The 16,590-nt window shown below is 65.4% G+C and overlaps 4 protein-coding genes across 4 annotated transcripts; 3 read left to right on the forward strand and 1 right to left on the reverse strand.

Annotated features, from left to right (window-relative positions):
* Positions 1 to 1,370: 1,370 nt before the first annotated feature.
* Positions 1,371 to 11,057, forward strand: LOC104574968 (claudin-4-like). Its single transcript, XM_088529996.1, has 2 exons — positions 1,371 to 1,442; positions 10,404 to 11,057. Exon 2 carries the CDS (start codon positions 10,413 to 10,415, stop codon positions 11,055 to 11,057), a length of 645 nt encoding a protein of 214 aa, XP_088386122.1. The 5' UTR covers positions 1,371 to 1,442; positions 10,404 to 10,412.
* On the forward strand, positions 6,411 to 7,055 carry LOC104575481 (claudin-4-like). The gene has a single exon (XM_088529995.1). The coding sequence runs from the start codon at positions 6,426 to 6,428 to the stop codon at positions 7,053 to 7,055; it is 630 nt and encodes a 209-aa protein (XP_088386121.1). The 5' UTR covers positions 6,411 to 6,425.
* A 2,668-nt stretch (positions 11,058 to 13,725) lies between the features above and the next one.
* Positions 13,726 to 14,821, reverse strand: METTL27 (methyltransferase like 27). Its single transcript, XM_088529997.1, has 5 exons — positions 14,708 to 14,821; positions 14,496 to 14,624; positions 14,280 to 14,415; positions 14,113 to 14,205; positions 13,726 to 13,964 (listed from the first exon to the last, which is right to left on the reverse strand). The coding sequence occupies exons 1-5, from the start codon at positions 14,813 to 14,815 to the stop codon at positions 13,726 to 13,728; spliced, it is 705 nt and encodes a 234-aa protein (XP_088386123.1). The 5' UTR covers positions 14,816 to 14,821.
* Positions 14,822 to 15,459: 638 nt separating this feature from the next.
* LOC148593674 (uncharacterized) lies at positions 15,460 to 16,194 on the forward strand. The gene is made up of 2 exons (XM_088529963.1): positions 15,460 to 15,726; positions 15,925 to 16,194. The coding sequence occupies exons 1-2, from the start codon at positions 15,460 to 15,462 to the stop codon at positions 16,192 to 16,194; spliced, it is 537 nt and encodes a 178-aa protein (XP_088386089.1).
* Positions 16,195 to 16,590: the final 396 nt, after the last annotated feature.

Genomic DNA, 16,590 nt, shown 5'->3' on the forward strand with positions numbered 1-16,590 from the left:
GACTGCAGAGTCACTCCCGGACAGCCCGCTCAGGGGTGCACACACACGTGCACGTGGAGCCCTTTAAGGGACGCACACGCAGGAGCGCAAAGACGCGAGCAGCTGCACACAAGCGCAGGGGCGCGTGGGGGCACACGCCGGAGCGGGCGCTGCGCCGCGTGGTGCCGGCAGCTGCCGGCGCCCTCACCCGCGGGATGGGGCATGAGCCCTGGCACTGGGAGGCGGGCGGAGGCGGGGGTGGCAGGGATCATCTGTGGAACAGCGACAACCCTGGGGTGATCTGGGTCAGGGTGAGCAGGATAATCCTGGTGGGATGGGGGGCTAGGAGGGGAGGATAAACTCTAGGATAGAGGGCAGGGGCAGAGCTGCGCCCCAGGGTGGGTTGTGGGGCAGGAGTGCAGTCCAGGGACTGGGACTCAGCATCCTGGCAGGGGAGGTGACCTGTGCCTGCAGCCAGGCTGGTGAAGGGGGAAACTTGTGCTGAAAGAAAGGGCATTTTTCACGTGTTTGCCCGGCAGTTGGAGCAATGGGGCTGCAGGAGCCTGGGGGTGGCACGTGGGAGCTGCGAGTGCTGAAGGTGCTGCCACCCCGCTGCCGCAACTCTCCTCCGGATGCCGTCGTGTCCCGGCCCTGCCTCCTGTCGGAAAAAGCCCCTGAGGAGCAGCCCTGCGGGCTCCGCGCCCCTCATCCCAAATTGCTCAAAGTACAGGTTGTGCAAAGCGGCGGCGCGCGGCGAGTGTTCCCAGCCCGCCGGCGGTTTCTCCGTGCGGCTGGTGGCTCCTGGCTGACTCAGGTGAGAGGCAGGCTGGAAGCACCGTGGTTCGGAGAGGTGTTGGCGCTGGAGCCACGCCATGGCAGCCGCCTCTCCTGCACGTGCCTCCGCGCGGACACCGGCCCCAGGGCGCTGCTGTCACCACCAAGGGCAGGTGGCGAGGGAGGAGCCATGGCCTTGCCCACAGCCCCCTGGCTCATCCCAAGCGGGCGGGCAGCAATGGGGACCTTCGCTGGGGACAAAGGGGATGCTGCGGCGATGCTGCAGGGCTGTGTTTGCCTCACACATGCTCTCGTGCCCCTGTTGTGGCTGCCACGCAGCAGGAAGGGCGTTTCGGCCCTGCAGCCCGGCCGCATGTCACCCTCGCCCTGAGGGGGCCGCTCCCCCGGCCCGCGCGGGTGCCTTGATGGGAGGTCAAGGCAGAAAGGGCCGCGGGCAGCGCGGGGCCGCGTGTCCCGCTCACGTGTGCACTGGGGCCGGCAGAAGGCCCGAGGTGTTCCCCCGCGTTGTGGTCTGGGGAATGACGGTGCGTTTCATCCCCCGGGGAGCTGGGCCGGGACACTAAATGCCGCCTTGTGTGCTTATATTGCAGGAGCCGGGCTGCCGGATCTGCCCCGGCCAGGGCACACAGGTCCCATTGTCGCAGCCCCTTCCGTGACGGCGGCAGCAGGTAAGTCGTCTCGCGGCATCAATGGCAGCTCTGTCCCGGCCCGCCGAGCGGCTGTGGCATTGTGGGGACAGGGGCCGCCGTCCCATCAGGCGAGCGGGTGCACCGGCTCGCGCCTCATCGAGGGTCACCCGCCGGGGGCCAGTGATGCCGAAACCTTGGCGAGGACGTGGCCATGGGGTGTCCCCAGCTCTGCTGTCCTTGCTGTCCCTAGCACAGCCCTGTGACAGAGTGTTGCCCCTGTGGAGCTGTTCTCCTACCATGGACGTGGCTGTCGGCTCGCACGTCCCGTTCTCTGAGGGCTCAGTAGCACCTGAATGTGTTTTGCCAATTCTGAGCCTCTTTGAGCTCAGTAAGTTGATAATCTTTTTATTCCCCCGCCTCCCCCCCGTGCGTTTAGGCTGAAGCTCCAGGTCTCCAAGTAACCCTTGCTGCGTGCACAAACACTCCTGATTGCAGAGGAAAGGTTTCCTGAGTGTCGGCGCTCTCAGCTCGGCTGATAAAACCGCTTTGGCTTTAGACACCTGGAAATAACCTTACCGTGCACATTTGAGACGGTCAGAGAGTTTTATGTTGGGAAAAGGACTTTTTGGGAACATTCAGTTTCTCACAAGTGTGTGAGTATGTGGGTAAATAATCCGCTGGTTGAGCTGTTTCGTGGTTGGTGTCCGCCGGGAGGGAGCGGCCGGATCAGTCACGGCAGCTCGAAACGGAGAGTGGGAGAGTTCGTGACCGTGACTCATCCCGTAGAGGTGAAGCCGGGGATCTCAGCTGCTTTCCAGTTTCTCTGAAAGCTCCGCCGTGAGTTTGGGATGTCATCCATGACATCGTGAAATCCGGAGCTGTGAGTTTGTGACTCAGCCTCTGCATGTGCCCAGGAACGGGCACTAGGCACATGGCCGAGCTGCCTCTTGTTGGGCTAGCAGGGAATATTGCTAGGGAAAAGGGAATGGTGGAAATGCCATCCGTATCCTGGGAAAACACCCACTGTAGGTCTGTTTGCACTGAGATCCCTGCCCAGAGCTCTCTCCGTGCAGTTGTCCTTCTCCCTGGCGCAAGGTCGGTGGCGGTACCTCACGCCACGCTCACCAAACGTGGCTCAGGCTTCGCTGCCTCCTCCTAGCAGACTCAGCTGTCCCCCAGGAGGGTCTCCCTGCCTGGCCATGGGGCTGTGTGGGGCTGGGGCATTTCTCCCTTTCCCGGTGAAGTGCCTCTCACCCGCAGAGAGCAACTCTGCAACTTGTGGCGGGAGTTTTGGGGCTGGTGGCCAGCGTGCTGAACGGGACCTCTGCCCTCTCTGCAGCCACTCGGATGCTTTGCATCAGCATGTGGCACGTCGGGCCTGGAGCTCTGGTCCCCCCATTCCTACGAACAAACTCCTTGAATTCAGAGCAGGGCACCCACAGCCCAGGTAGGTGCTGGTGCAAGTGCTAAGCGGAGAAGGCCTGAGGTGGGGTGGGCAGCCTGTTTTGGTGGAGAGGAGCTCCCTGCTGAACAGCCAGGCCATTGCCTCATGCTGGCTGCTGGGACAGGTTGGTAAGGTCTCATCAGGGCGAGTTGTGCCCTTGCTCCACATCTAGTGAGAGGTGGCATCTCCTTGGCTGCATGTTGCAGTTCAGGGCCTGGGAAACGCCCGTTGCTTTGCACGGTGTGTCTATCTGCAGGGGTCTGGGCAAGGCCCGTGGATGCTCTTGAGGTGCTGCCCTTGCTGGGGCCGTGCAGGCCGGTGCTCTGAGCGGCCACTGTGCCATGGACCAAGGCCTGCCCTGAGCCAACAGCGCCCGTGGAGCTGGGGTGACCTGGAGGAGCAGAGAGTGCTCCGGGCGCTGCAGTCCCCAGGCGAGCACCTCCATGGGGGCTCAGTTGGATGCCCCTTGGCAGCCCCATTGTGGGCAGCTGGGAGTGGGCCATGCTGCTGTGGGGCTGGTGTGTGGGCAGTGATGGCCTCGCAGAGCACACACCAAGAGCTCAAACGTGCTTAGGTGCCACCTGCGCTTCACCAGCATCCTCTGGCCAGGGCTTGATGTGCCTTGGTGTGGGGGGATGATGCTGCAAGAGGTGGTTGCTGCTCCCCCGCGCCCTGCCCGGCCGCTCGGCTTGTGTCTGTGCATCCAACCGGCCACAATGGCTCCCAGCAGCGCGGGGTCGGGGCCGGGGCCTGGCCTGCTGCACTGGCCCAGCCGCAGGAAGGCCCAGCCGGGGTCCATTGCCTCGTGCGGGTTTCGGGCTAGCTGTGCAGCACTCGTGTCTGCTTGGTGAATGAGCTGCTGGGGAATGTGGGGAAGGGCAGGAGGGGAGTTTCTTGGTGGCAGACACTAGTTTAAATACCTGTCACATTCTGGCCTTAATTACAGGAATCAGCTGTCAGTGAGCCTTGCTGGCGCCTCTTTGGCTCCATGGGTGCGTGTGAACTGCCCTGCGCCTGCCTCGGCGCGGGTGTTTGAAGCTCTGCATGTGGCGGAGTCCCTCTCCCCCCGGCTGTCTCTCCCAGCCCGGGGCCTTGTCACTATGCGCCCAGGGACATCCTGGCCCTGGAGGCAGCCAGTGTTTTCCTGTGCAGATACGTGCACATACGCGCACTGCGCTTGTCTCCAGCCCCAAATAACTCTGTGGTTAGGGCAGCAGCCTGGGAGGTGAGAGTGACATTCAGCCTTGGGGAGAGTTAAGTCGCGTCCCTTTGGGTGTCGCGTCCCTTGAAAAGTGCCCCAGCCGGAGGATGCTCAGAGTGGGGCGGATCAGTCCCTGCTGCTCCCATGCAGATTAAAGGGAACCTGACTACAAGCTCCTCTCTTTGGCTCGAGGGGCGAGTTGGTATTCAAACAATGTGGGTGATCCAGCAGTGGAGACAGACTGGGGAGCATCTCCGGGTAAACAGAGTCTGGGTGGAGACCAGGTCCCTCCCGTGAGGAGGCAGCGCAGGGAGCTGGGCTGCTCCCCACGTCCCTCCCGGCTCAGCTGCCCCGCGCGGAGCTGTGTGTGCGTGTGGCAGGGCTGGGGGGACACTGCCTTGCTCTGCTGAGGGCTCCGGGGCCACAATCTGGAACTAGAGCCAAGCGCCCGCGTCCCTGAGCCCCACCTGCGCCCTCCTGCCTCTGCCCTGCGCCCTCCGCCTCTGCCGACGTGCGGATCCCGAGCCCTGCACTGCTGAGTGCAGGTACCGGCACCAGCAGCCTCCCGGGCATCCTGCTGCTGCTGCGCTCCCCGCTTCCCAAACCCGACCTGGCCACAGCGCCCGCCTGCCACCCACAGGTCTGCCCGGCCACACAAGAGCTTTCCTAGTAACTTGTCCACCCAGCTCTTGAGCGCTCCGAAACACCAAGGTCTCAGGTTATCTTTTCCCAAGCCCCTTGACTGAGCTGGAAGGGTAACTGTGCCCATCTGCCTGCCCGTCCTTGTGCTCTGGCTGCCCTCACACCATGCCTGTGGCAGGGCCGCTGCAGAGGCCGTATGAGGGGGCAGGAGGAGGCTTCGTGCATGAAAGTAGGAGGGTCTGACCGAGCCCCAGGGCTCCCGTGTGGCACCTGCAGGGCTCGGCTGGTGGGTAGGTCCCCGCTGCCCTGGCTGCGAGCGCCCGGCTCCTGCTCGCCCCGGCACCCTTTGGCTGCTTCGTGGCATCGCAGCCCTGGCGCTCCCTGTGGTGCCGGCAGTGTTGCCTGCGGCCTGTGCAGGAGCTTTCGCGGGCTCTCTCTTCTTATCTGGGTCCTGGGTGCGCTCAGTCCTTTCCCTGTGTGGGGAGCCACATCTCCCTGGCCAGGACTGGGAGATAAGAGGAAACCTCAATGGTTGCCTCATTTTGGACCCGTTACCCTTCGAGAAGCAGAAGCTCTGGTGCACGCGCATGGTTCACCTGGGAACACGCTGCGTGTTGCCTGGGGCGCCTGCACGTCCGGAACGGCAACCGGAAAACCAGGAAGCAAAAATCTCAGCAGCAGCTGCGTGGGTGGGTTGGGAAGCGGCTGCTTCCCATCCCAGCTGCTGCTTTCCCTATGCATGTTTCTGCCATTTCCCAGGCCTGGGCCGCCCGCACCAGGATCACATCGCCCTCGCTCTGCTCCCGCCTCGCATCCCCACAGGGCTCCCTCGCGTCTCCCACGCTCCGCACGCTCCTGCCAAGCACGGCCGAGACGCGTGCGGGGATCACGCTGTGCTGACTCCTCCCCTGGCAGCGTTTTCCTCCCACAAGCCACAAGCGGGACGGACGGGGCGGTTTGGGGGCCACTGCCCTTCGCAGCCCCTGCGGCCCCGGCGCCCCTCGCCTGGGTGGGCTCTGCTGCGCGAGAGGGGCAGTCGTGTGAACCCCAGCCTGGGCTGGTGTTCACCGGCCCCCGGTGCCGCCCGCGGCAGCTCCAACCGGTTTGTGGATCTTGGCGGCGGCGACACCTCCTGCCCAGGGCCTAATTGCAGGATGGGAAGCGATCGGCAGATGCCAAGGATCAAACAAGAGCCCCTTGTGCCCCGGCAGGGGATGGAGCTGAGCGGGATGAGCCGCGGGCTCCTGGCGGGAGGCGCGATGCTCCCGGGAGCTCGGCCGGCAGCCCCGCGAGCTGGGTGAGACTGAGGCACGGGAGTCACAAGTGGCTCCGTGCAGGTCTTGCGGCAGGAGGCCAGTAGAGACGTTGGCTCTTCCACATCCTGTGGCCCCCGAGGCTTTTCAGGCTGCGCCTCAGACGCATCCTAACCTTTCTGATGGCCAGTGGGCAGGATGAGGCATCCCTGCGAGGCTGTCCCCGCGCCAGGCCAGCCTGATCCCGGTCCCCATCATCTCTTTCTGGGAGCAGCAGGAATATTAAGTGTCATTGCTGTGGGGAGAAATGTGAGTGGAGGAATCTCGGGGAACTGGTTTTACCCCTTCGTACTGTGCCGACCGGATGGAGCAAGGGGGCTGAGCTCCTCCCTTGGCGAAGGCATATAACGCCTCCAATGGTCCCGGCAGCCGGCACTGCGGCGCTGCGGGAGCTGGGCACACGTGTCGGCGGGCAGCGAGCGATGGCTTCCATGGGGATGCAGGTGCTGGGCATTGCCCTCTCCGTCATCGGCTGGCTGGGCACCATCCTGTGCTGCGCGCTGCCCATGTGGCGGGTGACGGCCTTCGTCGGCCACAACATCGTGGTGGCCCAGATCATCTGGGAAGGGCTGTGGATGAACTGCGTGGTGCAGAGCACGGGGCAGATGCAGTGCCGTGTGTACGAGTCCATGCTGGCGCTGCCGCAGGACCTGCAGGCTGCCCGCGCCCTCGTGGTCATCGCCATCGTGCTGGCCGTGCTGGGCACCCTGCTCGCCATCACCGGGGGGAAGTGCACCAACTGCGTGGAGGATGACACCGCCAAGGCCAGGGTCATGATCGTCTCTGGGATCATCTTTGTGATCGCCGGCATCATGATCCTCATCCCCATCTCCTGGTCAGCCAACAGCATCATCCGGGACTTCTACGACCCGCTGGTCACGGAGTCGCAGAAGCGGGAGCTGGGCTCCTCGCTGTATGTGGGCTGGGCGGCCTCCGCGCTGCTGCTCATCGGCGGGCTCATCCTCTGCTGCAGCTGCCCGCGGCACGGCGAGAAGCCCTACTCTGCCAAGTACACGGCGTCACGCTCCGTGCCAGCCAGCAACTACGTGTAGGGACAGCTCCGCGTGCCGCGGGGCTGCTCGCCCGGCGCCTTCCCCAGGCACCTCTCTCCTGTGCAGACCCCGCACACGGGCTCCTGCTGCTCGGCTGAGCCCGTGACCGCTCTGCACCCGACGCAAGGACATCCCGCGCCTGCCGGGGGGTCCCAACAGCTCCAGCGCTGCAGGGCAGCCTGGGGAGCGCTGCTCCCCGCGGCCGGGCTGCCCGCCCGTCCCCAGGGAGCCAGCCAGGGAGCATGCCGGCGCTGCGGGGCCGTGTGCTCCCCGGCGCAGAGCATCCAGCGCTGCAGCATGTTCTGCAGGAGCGCAGGGAAGCCCTCGAGGTGCCGCTGCAAGCGCCGGCAGCCCCACTGCCTGTCCTGGCCGCGGTGCGCGGCGGACCCGGGCCTGTGCTGCGGTGCCTGTGCCGGGCTGGCCGGTGCACAAGGGGTGCGGGGCGGCGGGGGGGCAGAGCGCACAGAGCTGCCTTTGTTCGCCGACAGATCGAAGCTGGATCTTTAATCTCCGCCGAGACAGAGAACAGAGAGACCCTGTCCTGGTGCCCTCCCCTGCAACCTGCCCGCCGAGGGGCCCCAGCTGCCTGGGCTGCCGGCCCGGCCCTGCCGTCGGCACGTGCCGTCCCGGGCACAGCGGTGTCTGCGGGAGGGGAAACGCAGCCGGCTGCCTCTGGGAAAACCCGCGGGCTCCGCCGGCCCTCAGTATCGAGGTGTGCCCAGCTGTGTCACAGCTCCGAGCGCTCATGGTCCCGGGTGTCCACGTGGGACAGCGCGTCCGTCACTGCGGGGACACTGCGAGCAGCGCCTGCCAACCTTTCCTGTGCAGCTTCTCGCTCTGGGGCACATGGTGCCTTAGGAAACCCTGGCATGGTGCAGAGAGGTGTCCAGGGGCTCTTGATCCCTGTACCCTGTGTTTTTACTTTGACCTACTTTTGGGGCTTGTGTTTGCGTAGCTGGACGTATTTATTGCTCCTCTCGGCTCCTTGGGGCGGGGGTATCATTATCCTGGGAGTGGGAAGACAGCAGCTGGGCTGGGAGAACCGGTTGGGGAGGGAGCAGCGGAGCTGGGCAGGGGCAGCGCACAGGCGAGCACTGGTGGCCCTGGCACCGGGGGCATCAATTCCCGGCGCTGTCCCTGTGGCACGGGGCGCACCAAGCTCCAGATGGGCTCCCGGGGGGGATCCCGAGCAGCCAGCAGGGCTGCAGGGTGCCCAGGGCAGGACAGGGTGACTCGTGTTGCCACCTGCTGCAGTGACACCCCCCCCACCTCGGCACAGACATCCCCCATTAAACAGAAGCTGCTCACACCCCGCTGTGCTTCATGTTCTTTATCCTCTCCAGGTTTGGCCTTGGTCACAGGACAGCCAGGGCCACGGACACCTGTGTCCCAGGAACACCCGCTTCAAGACCTGCTTTCTGGGGCCCCCACAGCACCAGCCTCTGCCCTGGCCTGCAGCCTCCATGCCAGCGCCAGCACCCGTCGCTCCCACCAGACGGGCGGTGCAGATGCAGTGGCCGGGGGCTGGGTGCTGCTCACAGGGACGATGCCGGGGAGGCGCTGCCTAGCCCCGGGGCTGAGCGCTGCCCGGCGTGGGTAAAGCCAGATAATTTGCTTGTTTTGCTTCCAGCGGTGTGAATTGAGGCCATGCCCAACCTGGCGCCTGATCCAGCCCCAGGGCCTCCCTCGCCTTGAGCCTTGCGTGCGCAGGAGCCTTGACGGCGCCGTGCATGACGCCTGCCCCGTTGCTCACGTCCCGCATTGCACGCACGAGGCTCGTGGTGCCTCAGCCCGCATTGGAGCCTTGAGGCCTCGCAGATTCCCTCCTTCTCCTTGCTGGGAGTGGAAATGCGGAAAATGGAGACCTCCCCTCCCACGCTCCCGTGGCGCTGGGAATGGTGGCAAACAGACAAAAACGTGAGCGCAAGGGATTTGCTGGGTTGTTCCTTGTCCCCACCATCTGCAGTGCTGACATGTGCTGATGCGATGGGGACAGTCACAGCCACATGGTTCGGTTGTCTCTCCACACCGAAGTGGCTCTGGCCTGGCTGGAAAGTGCCCCGGTGGCAGCGCTTGCTGCAAGCAGCTACATTGGCCCTGCTGCAGTCAGCCTACTGCTCCCCTTGGCCCCTGCCCGCACTGGGGCTTTTCACCTCCTCCTGGGACCAGGGCTCAGTTTCTCCCTGCTGATACTCACAAGGTGCCTGGGAAGGACAGAGAAGGCAGTGAGGAAGGAGAGGTCACAGAAACCGAAACCCGGCACCGAGAACGGAGGCGAAACCTCTCACAGCTGCCGCAGGGTGTGTCGGACACGTACGTTGGCACTGCTGATGCCCCTGTCCATAACACCCTGTCCATGGCAGCGCCGTGTGGCAGTGCCGGCTGCTCGCTCCTCTCGCAGGGCCAGGCAGGCCCCGCGTCCTGCCGGGCTCTGGGCTGCGGCTCTACGTGGAGCCAGGCACCCCGTGGGGATGAGCAGCGAGTTGGGCATGTGTGGGTGGCACCCTGGGCACAGCCCCTTTGGCGCTGGTCCTTGCTCCTCCACAGGGATAAGCAGCTCTGCTTTGCCTCCAGGATGGCTTCCTGCGCCGTTCCCGGTGGGAAAGAAGAGCTGGTATCGCTGAAAGTGCTGAGCACTAAAAGTCAGTATCAGGGAAAGCCGTGAGCTCTGACCTGCTCCCAGCGGCCCGCAGAGGCAGCTCTGGGTCCAAAGGGCGTTGCAATGCAGCAAGCAGAGGCAAAGCTAAACCTACCCTTGGACTGAGCGTGGCGAGCGTCGCTGGGAGCGCAGGGGGCTGCTGTGTGGCGTGGGGCCCGGCCCAGGCACCCTCTGCAATGTGCTTCCCTACGGACAAGGAGCTGGATAGGGAAGCTAGCCTGAGCCCCTAGAGATGGACCAGGACACAGGGCAGACCTTCTAGGTTGGCCACCACAACCACGCTGAGCAGAGGAGCAGGACTCAGTTGGTCACAGGACAGTGGGTTGTGGGGCTATGCAAGCCCCTCGCTCACCTTACACAGCCCCACGTGCCCAAACCCTTCCCAGTGCTTTCCCACACTGGGCATAGGGCAACTCTCCATGGCTGCTCCATGATGGGCTTGGGCGCTGTGGGGCCGCTTTGGCCGCACGCAGCTCATGCCCGCTCTTGCAGCCCAGCCTCTGCAGGAGCCGGGTGCTCAGCGCCCCATGCTGCCCGCCGGCCTGCAGCAACGCTCGGCGCAGCCCCTGGTGCTGCGTGGCCTGCAGCCGTCCCCATGCAGACGGAGAACAAGATGCATCTAGCCCAAAGCAACAGCCTCCAGGTCTGGTCTGGGGGCCGTGTGTGACTGTTGTGCCCTCTCCTAGCAGGTCCTGCTCATGGAGACGATGACGATGCAGCTGTGCGGCCAGGTGCTGGCCATGCTGGGCTGGCTGGGCACCATCCTCACGTGCGCGCTGCCCATGTGGAAGGTGACAGCCTTCATCGGCTCCAACATCGTGGTGGCCCAGGTCTTCTGGGAAGGGCTGTGGATGAACTGCGTGTACGAGAGCACGGGGCAGATGCAGTGCAAGGCGTACGACTCGCTGCTGGACCTCTCCTCCGACCTGCAAGCGGCCCGCGCCCTTGTCATCACCTCCATCATCGTGGCCTTCTGTGCCTTCCTCACCTCCATTGCGGGTGCTGACTGCACCCGCTATGTGGAGGACAAGGATGCCAAGATGAGGATCTCCACCGTGGCGGGTGTCATCTTCATCATGGCCGGCATCGCGCTGCTCATCCCCGTCTCCTGGTCCGCCAACAGCATTGTCAGCAACTTCTACAACCCCAGGGTACCCGAAGCGCTCAAGAGGGAGCTGGGGGCTGCCCTCTACATTGGCTGGGCCTCCAGTGCCCTCCTGGTCTTCGGTGGAGGCATCTTGTGCTGCTCTTGGCCCCCAGCCCAGCAGGATCCCTATCCCAAGAAGTACAGAGCAGTGAAGACCTGCAACCCTATGAGCTACCCCATGAAGGACTACGTGTGAGACATCCTTCCCAGGAGAAGCTGCTCCCTGCTCAGCTCTACTTGGCTGCAGGGCCCCAGAGCTGCCAGCAAAAAGGAAAACAGTGCTGAGCCTGGGCACGGTGGTTGATCAGGTCCCCACCGCATCTCGGAGCCCCCCTCTGCCTGCGTCCCACCAGTCCCCTCCCTACCCACGCAGCCCCTCCTGCCCCGTCCTACCCCGCGCTCACCGAGGCAACACGGCCACCCCCTGCCCCTCCACACATGGGGCTCTCCGCAAGGAAAGGGGCCACCGGCTCCTGCTCAACCTGCTCTGCCCACAGCAGAGCCACCGTGGGGACACAGCCACGTGTGGGCAGGGGGCTGCGCTCACGCTCTCCTCAGATGCTGCTGGCTCCTCCTGATTGCTTATAAACGTCCTGGTGCCACCAAGGCTGTCTGGGCTCATTTCAAACTGGTCGAGGCGGGAGGGGAGCGATATTTCCTATCACTTTTCCCAGCTCCAGCACCTCTGCTGTTAGTTGTGGAGCTTGGGAGACACTGGCCCAGCACACGGCACCCAATCCCCCAGCACCCACACACATCCCTCTTGGCCTTGAGCTCGTGCCTGACAGGGAGCCAGGAGGAGCCCCTGCGCCTCCCCGCCGCACGCGGTTCCTGCACCGTGCACCCTGGCTCTGCAGCCTCCTGCTGGCCTCAGCACAGGGAAACTGAGGCAGGAAGAGGGCAACAGGGGCCAGATACCCGCTGCAGCCTCCCCAGCTACGCTGGACGCAAGGGTGGCCCTGGCAGCCCCCACTCCGCTCAGCACCGCGCTTGCTCCGGCTCTGACGCCCGGGACCGCTGCCCAGCGCTCACAGAGCCGAACGCAGCCCGGCTGCCCCTGCCCAGAGTGCTCCCAGCGCCCAGGCTGCAACACACCCAGGCAGGTGGCTGAGGCATAGCGTTTATTTGAGATGCTGAGCGTGGCACGGGGACCACCGCAGCCCCCCACTCCCTGCCTCACTTGATGCCCAGGGAACGGTACTCAGGGGATATGAGAAATAGTGACCGAGGAGAAGCACGAAGGGGTGCTGGCAGGGTGGTGGGAGCTGCCAGCAACCACCATGGCCCGTCGCAGCGCTGTGCTGTCAGCAGGGCTGTGCCAGCAGTGCCCGCACGCAGCACCGCACTGCATGACCCCGCCATGGGCAGCAACTAGAGAGCAGGAGGGAGCTGGGGGTTGAACACAGCCGACACAAGCAGACAGCAACCGCTGGAGAACCATGGAAGGCTGCAGGTGCCTCTGATGCGGGCTTGGAGCTGGGGACGTGCTGGAGACACGCGATCCCAAAGCAGGCACAGCCCCAGATGCACTCAGGTATTTCCAAGGTTGAGGGACAGGCCTGAGGGCTCTCTGGGCTGAGCTCCCAGGAGATTCTGCTGGGCCACGGTAGACGCAGAACACAAACCACTAGACATGACTGGAAAGAAGTGGGGAGCTCAGTATGAAGTGCAGAGACACAATCACCATCCGCAGCTGGGAAAGAGCCCAGAAGAGGAAGCAGATAACCTGTTCTCCAAGGGAAGCAGACAAGAAGTAACAGGCCTAAAAAAAAAAAAAGAGATAAACAAGAAATCCCAGCACGAGATTTGAGTAAAAACCTTCCCAAGGAAGCACTCAAAGAGGAAGGGGTGAAAGCACCACCACAAGGGGCTTGGGGAACAGGCCAAACCAGCAAGGAGATGGGCACGGCCTGGCAGAGCCAGCTCTTGGGTAGGGAGCAGCCACCAGCCTCCCGAGTTCTCTTCCAGCCTCATTTTCCATACAGACCATTAACTGCCAAGCTGTAGGAAAATGAGAGCTTAAGCAGCCACTGAAGAGAGGTGGATGCGGTGCTTTGAAGGCTGCTGTAGGCTGGGTGTTAAGAGCTGTTCCCATGCCAAGGCACGCTGCCCTTGAGGAAAATCCCTTCTGTAGCTGCTGGATTAGTTCTTGGTAGAGAGGAAGGTCAAGGGAGGATGAGGAGGAAGACTGCAGCATGTGTCGATGGGGACCCACCAGCAGTTACACCTAGCTGGGAAAATGAGGATGGATCCAGAGTTTGCCCATAGCCATGTGGGAGGGTTGAGAAGAGGACAACGCAGGGAGGAGGAAATCCAGATAGGGAACGGCTCTATCCAGCCAGATCTGCGAGATGTCACAGTAAGGATGGGAACCAAATGGCTGGAGAAGGTACCTGCACATCAGACCTAAGGCCTGGGAGACCTAGTGAAACCTGGAAAGCATCCCAGAGCTGAGGGGCAATGTCCCCAGGGCTGCGACCTCCGAAAAGGAGCCAGTGAAGGGGAACGAGGGCAGTTTAGGCAGTAAGCAGATCCTCGGGAGCAAAGAGGAACCGTTTCAGGGCTGTGAGCTGGGCAGGGTCCAGAAGTGCTGCAGAAGGATCTGGCAAAGGAGCCCTTGTGCAGGATGGGGAAAGAAGGGGACAGGCCTCCCAGGCAGACTGCTCAGACAGGTGGGTGTTGTGAGTAAGTGCTGAGCACAGGAGGCTGCTGCTCCAGCACTTGGCTCTGATGGTTCCCCAAGAACATCATCACTCCCAGCACTGAGGCTCTGCTCTAGGAGCGAGGTGGAAAGCAAACAAAACAGGGTGAGGTTTTACAAGGGACAAACGTGCAACTTCCCTTCCCAGATCCATCCCGTGCCCTTAATCCTCCTCCAGAGGCGGGACTGGGCACTTCCGATAAACATAGACCACCCCAGAGATGTAGCCTGTGCCCTGGGTGCTCTCCTCCTCGGACACGGCCCTCTCCCACCGCTCCACTTCCTGCGCCAGGATCTTCTGGCAGGCGCCCTGCTGCTCCAGGCCGTCCAGCACGGCCTCCAGCTCGGCCCGGTAGCGCCGGTTCGAGACGTCGCTCCTCGTAGTCAAGCACAGGAAACCCCCTGCCGAGAGAAGGGGGCGCTGGGTAGGTGCGCACCCCGGGGCCGCGGTTGTGCCCTGGGCACGTGGACACGGGACAGGCGGCCAGGCAGGAGCCCGCTCCGCCGGCCGGGCAGGGCCGCGGCTCCCAAGCGGGGCCGGGGCGCTCACCCGCCTTGGCGACGCGCAGCAGCTCAGGCACGGCCGAGCAGGGCACCTGCCCCTGGTCCAGCGCCCCCACGGCCAGCACGGCGTCGTAGCGACCTGCGGACGCAGCGGCGGCTGAGCGGCGCCCCGCGGGGTCCCGGCGCCCCCGGCCCCGCGGGCGCCGCCGCTACCTGCGGGCGCGGGCAGCGGCTCACGGCCCAGCTCGCAGCGGCGCAGCTCGCCGTAGCGGCCGGCGCGGCGCGCGCGCTCCAGCATGGCCGCGCTGCCGTCCACGCCGTGCAGCCGGCGGAAGCCCCAGCGCCGCAGCTGCGGGGACACGCGGCGGGACACGCGCGTCAGCGCCCGCCGTGCCGCGCCGCAGCGGCCCGCGCCGCGCCGGCCGCTACCTCCTGCGCTACGAGCCCGGTGCCGCAGGCCACGTCGAGCAGCAGCGCCTCGGCGGGCGGCGACGGGAAGGCGAAGGCCAGGGAGGCGGCGGCCAGGTGCGGCGCCCGGTACTCCAGCGCGGCCACATCCTGCGGGGAGTGGCAGTCAGCGGTGCCGGGGCCGTCCCGTCCCGGTCCGGTCCGGTCCGGCCTGGCCTGGCCCAGCCCGGCACCTGCTCGTAGCACGCGGCCCAGCCGTCGTAGAGGCGCATGCGCTCGGCCAGCCCCGCGCTGCCGTGCGCCGCCGCCACGCGCTCCCGCAGCGCCGCCGGCAGCCGCATGGCGCCCGCACTGCTCCGCCGGCGCCGCGCGCCATGGGCCCCGCGGCCGCCCCGCGCGCCATGGGCCCCGCGCCCGCCCCGTGCCTGCCCCGCGCCCGCCCCCCGCGCGCCATTGGCCGCCCGCCGCCCCGGGGTGACCTCGGGCCGCGGCGGCGCGACCGGGCGAACAGAACCGGCCGGGGGGCGGACTGGGGGCGAGACCAAGTGCGTGAAGAGGGGGGATGTAGGCGCGACCAAGCCCCCGTGTAGGGGGAGTGAGGGCGCCGACGGGGACCTGGGGGGACACGAGGGGTGCCCTGGTGCCCCGGGGAGTGGGGGCGCCCCAAGGTGCCCCAAAGAGGAGGTGAAGGAGCGACCAAGTGCCCGGGGGCTGCGGATGCTGCCCGTGCCCAGAGGCTGTGGGCCCGGGCACGTTCCTGAGCTGGGACTGGCCCTGGGGGGAGCGGGGAAGCCCCCAGGATCCCGCCGCGGCGCCCGGCAGCCGCAGAGACCACGGGGCCCGGGCTGGCCCCCCAGGCGGGACGGTTGCCCCGGTGCTTGCGGAGGCTCCGATCCCCATGGAGACCGCAGGGGCTCTGGCACCGCTGCGGTCGCCGCCGGACCCTGCTTGTGCTCCTGCCCGCAGCCCCGTGTTGGGCGCCCCGATGGAGCGGCCGGCATCCAGGACGCACGGAGGGCCGGGCCAGGCCAGCCTGAGCCTGCGGGCACCCGGCCTCAGCCTCGTTGCCCGCTGCTGGGCCGCCCCGCATGACGTGGCCGATGGCCTCCGCCTCTGCCTCGAGCTGGTGGCCAACGTGCTCTTCTGCCTGGCCCGCAAGGCGCTGCTGGGCGCTATGGTGCTGCTGCTGCTGGGCTGGCAGCTGGTGGCGAGGGGCCGGCGCTGGGCCCAGGCGCAGCTGCGGGGCGGCTCGGTGAGTGCCGCGGGGCTGGGGGCCCGGCGCCCCGTCCCGTGCTGGCCTCCTGGGAGCCGTGCGCGTGGGGTGGCCCCAGTGCTGGGAAGGGCTCCTGACCCGCGCGGTGCCTGGTGGGGGTGGCCCGTCCTCCCCGCTTGCCCTCGTGGCTCCCCGGGGTGCCAGGCTGGGTCATCACCTCCCTCCTGTTCCTGCCAGGACGCGCTGCGGAGGCAGCTCATCAAGGCCCGGCGCGTGCTGGGGACCTGCCGCTGGCACCTGCAGGGGCTGCTGGTGGAGCTCACCTGGGGCCCTGCCTACACCCTCGCCTGCCTGGGCTACTGGCTCCTGCAAGCTGCCCTGGAGCTCCTGGGCAGGGTGGCTGGCGAGGACGAGGAAGGCGAGGAGGACCACGTGGAGATAGAGCTGCTGAAGAGCTGGAAGGAACTGGGGTCACATGCCAATAGGGAAAAGGAGGAAGGCAGCTGAGTTGGCTTTGCTAGTACCATTAATAAAGCTGCTGGGAGGCTTTTACTCTTGGTGCCTCTTCTGTCTGGAGAAAAATGGAAAGTGGAGCTGGCCTCATGCTCAGGAGTCCCTTTGCAGGGAGAGCAGTGCCCAGAGGCCTGAAGGAAGCTGTGGCAGAGCACGCGTCCAAGGAGCCTGTGGGGCCAGGAGAGGGTGAGCAACTGCCCATTCTGGGCATGGTGCCACTGTGCGGGGTCACAGTCGCTGCCTTCGTTTCAAAGATCTCAAAGGGCACCTCATCGTGTGTCTGACTTGAGCCTGGGGCATCAGCAGGGCTCCTTGCTGTGCTGAGCGGACTCTAGGGGAGGCCTTCACACTCCTCACGGAGCAGCAACATGAGGAAACGAGGGACTGCTG

The sequence above is a fragment of the Tinamus guttatus genome, unplaced genomic scaffold, assembly GCF_059628265.1.
Source record: "Tinamus guttatus ecotype Peru unplaced genomic scaffold, ASM5962826v1 Tinamus_guttatus_pri_ptg000356l, whole genome shotgun sequence".
Taxonomy (NCBI): domain Eukaryota; kingdom Metazoa; phylum Chordata; class Aves; order Tinamiformes; family Tinamidae; genus Tinamus; species Tinamus guttatus.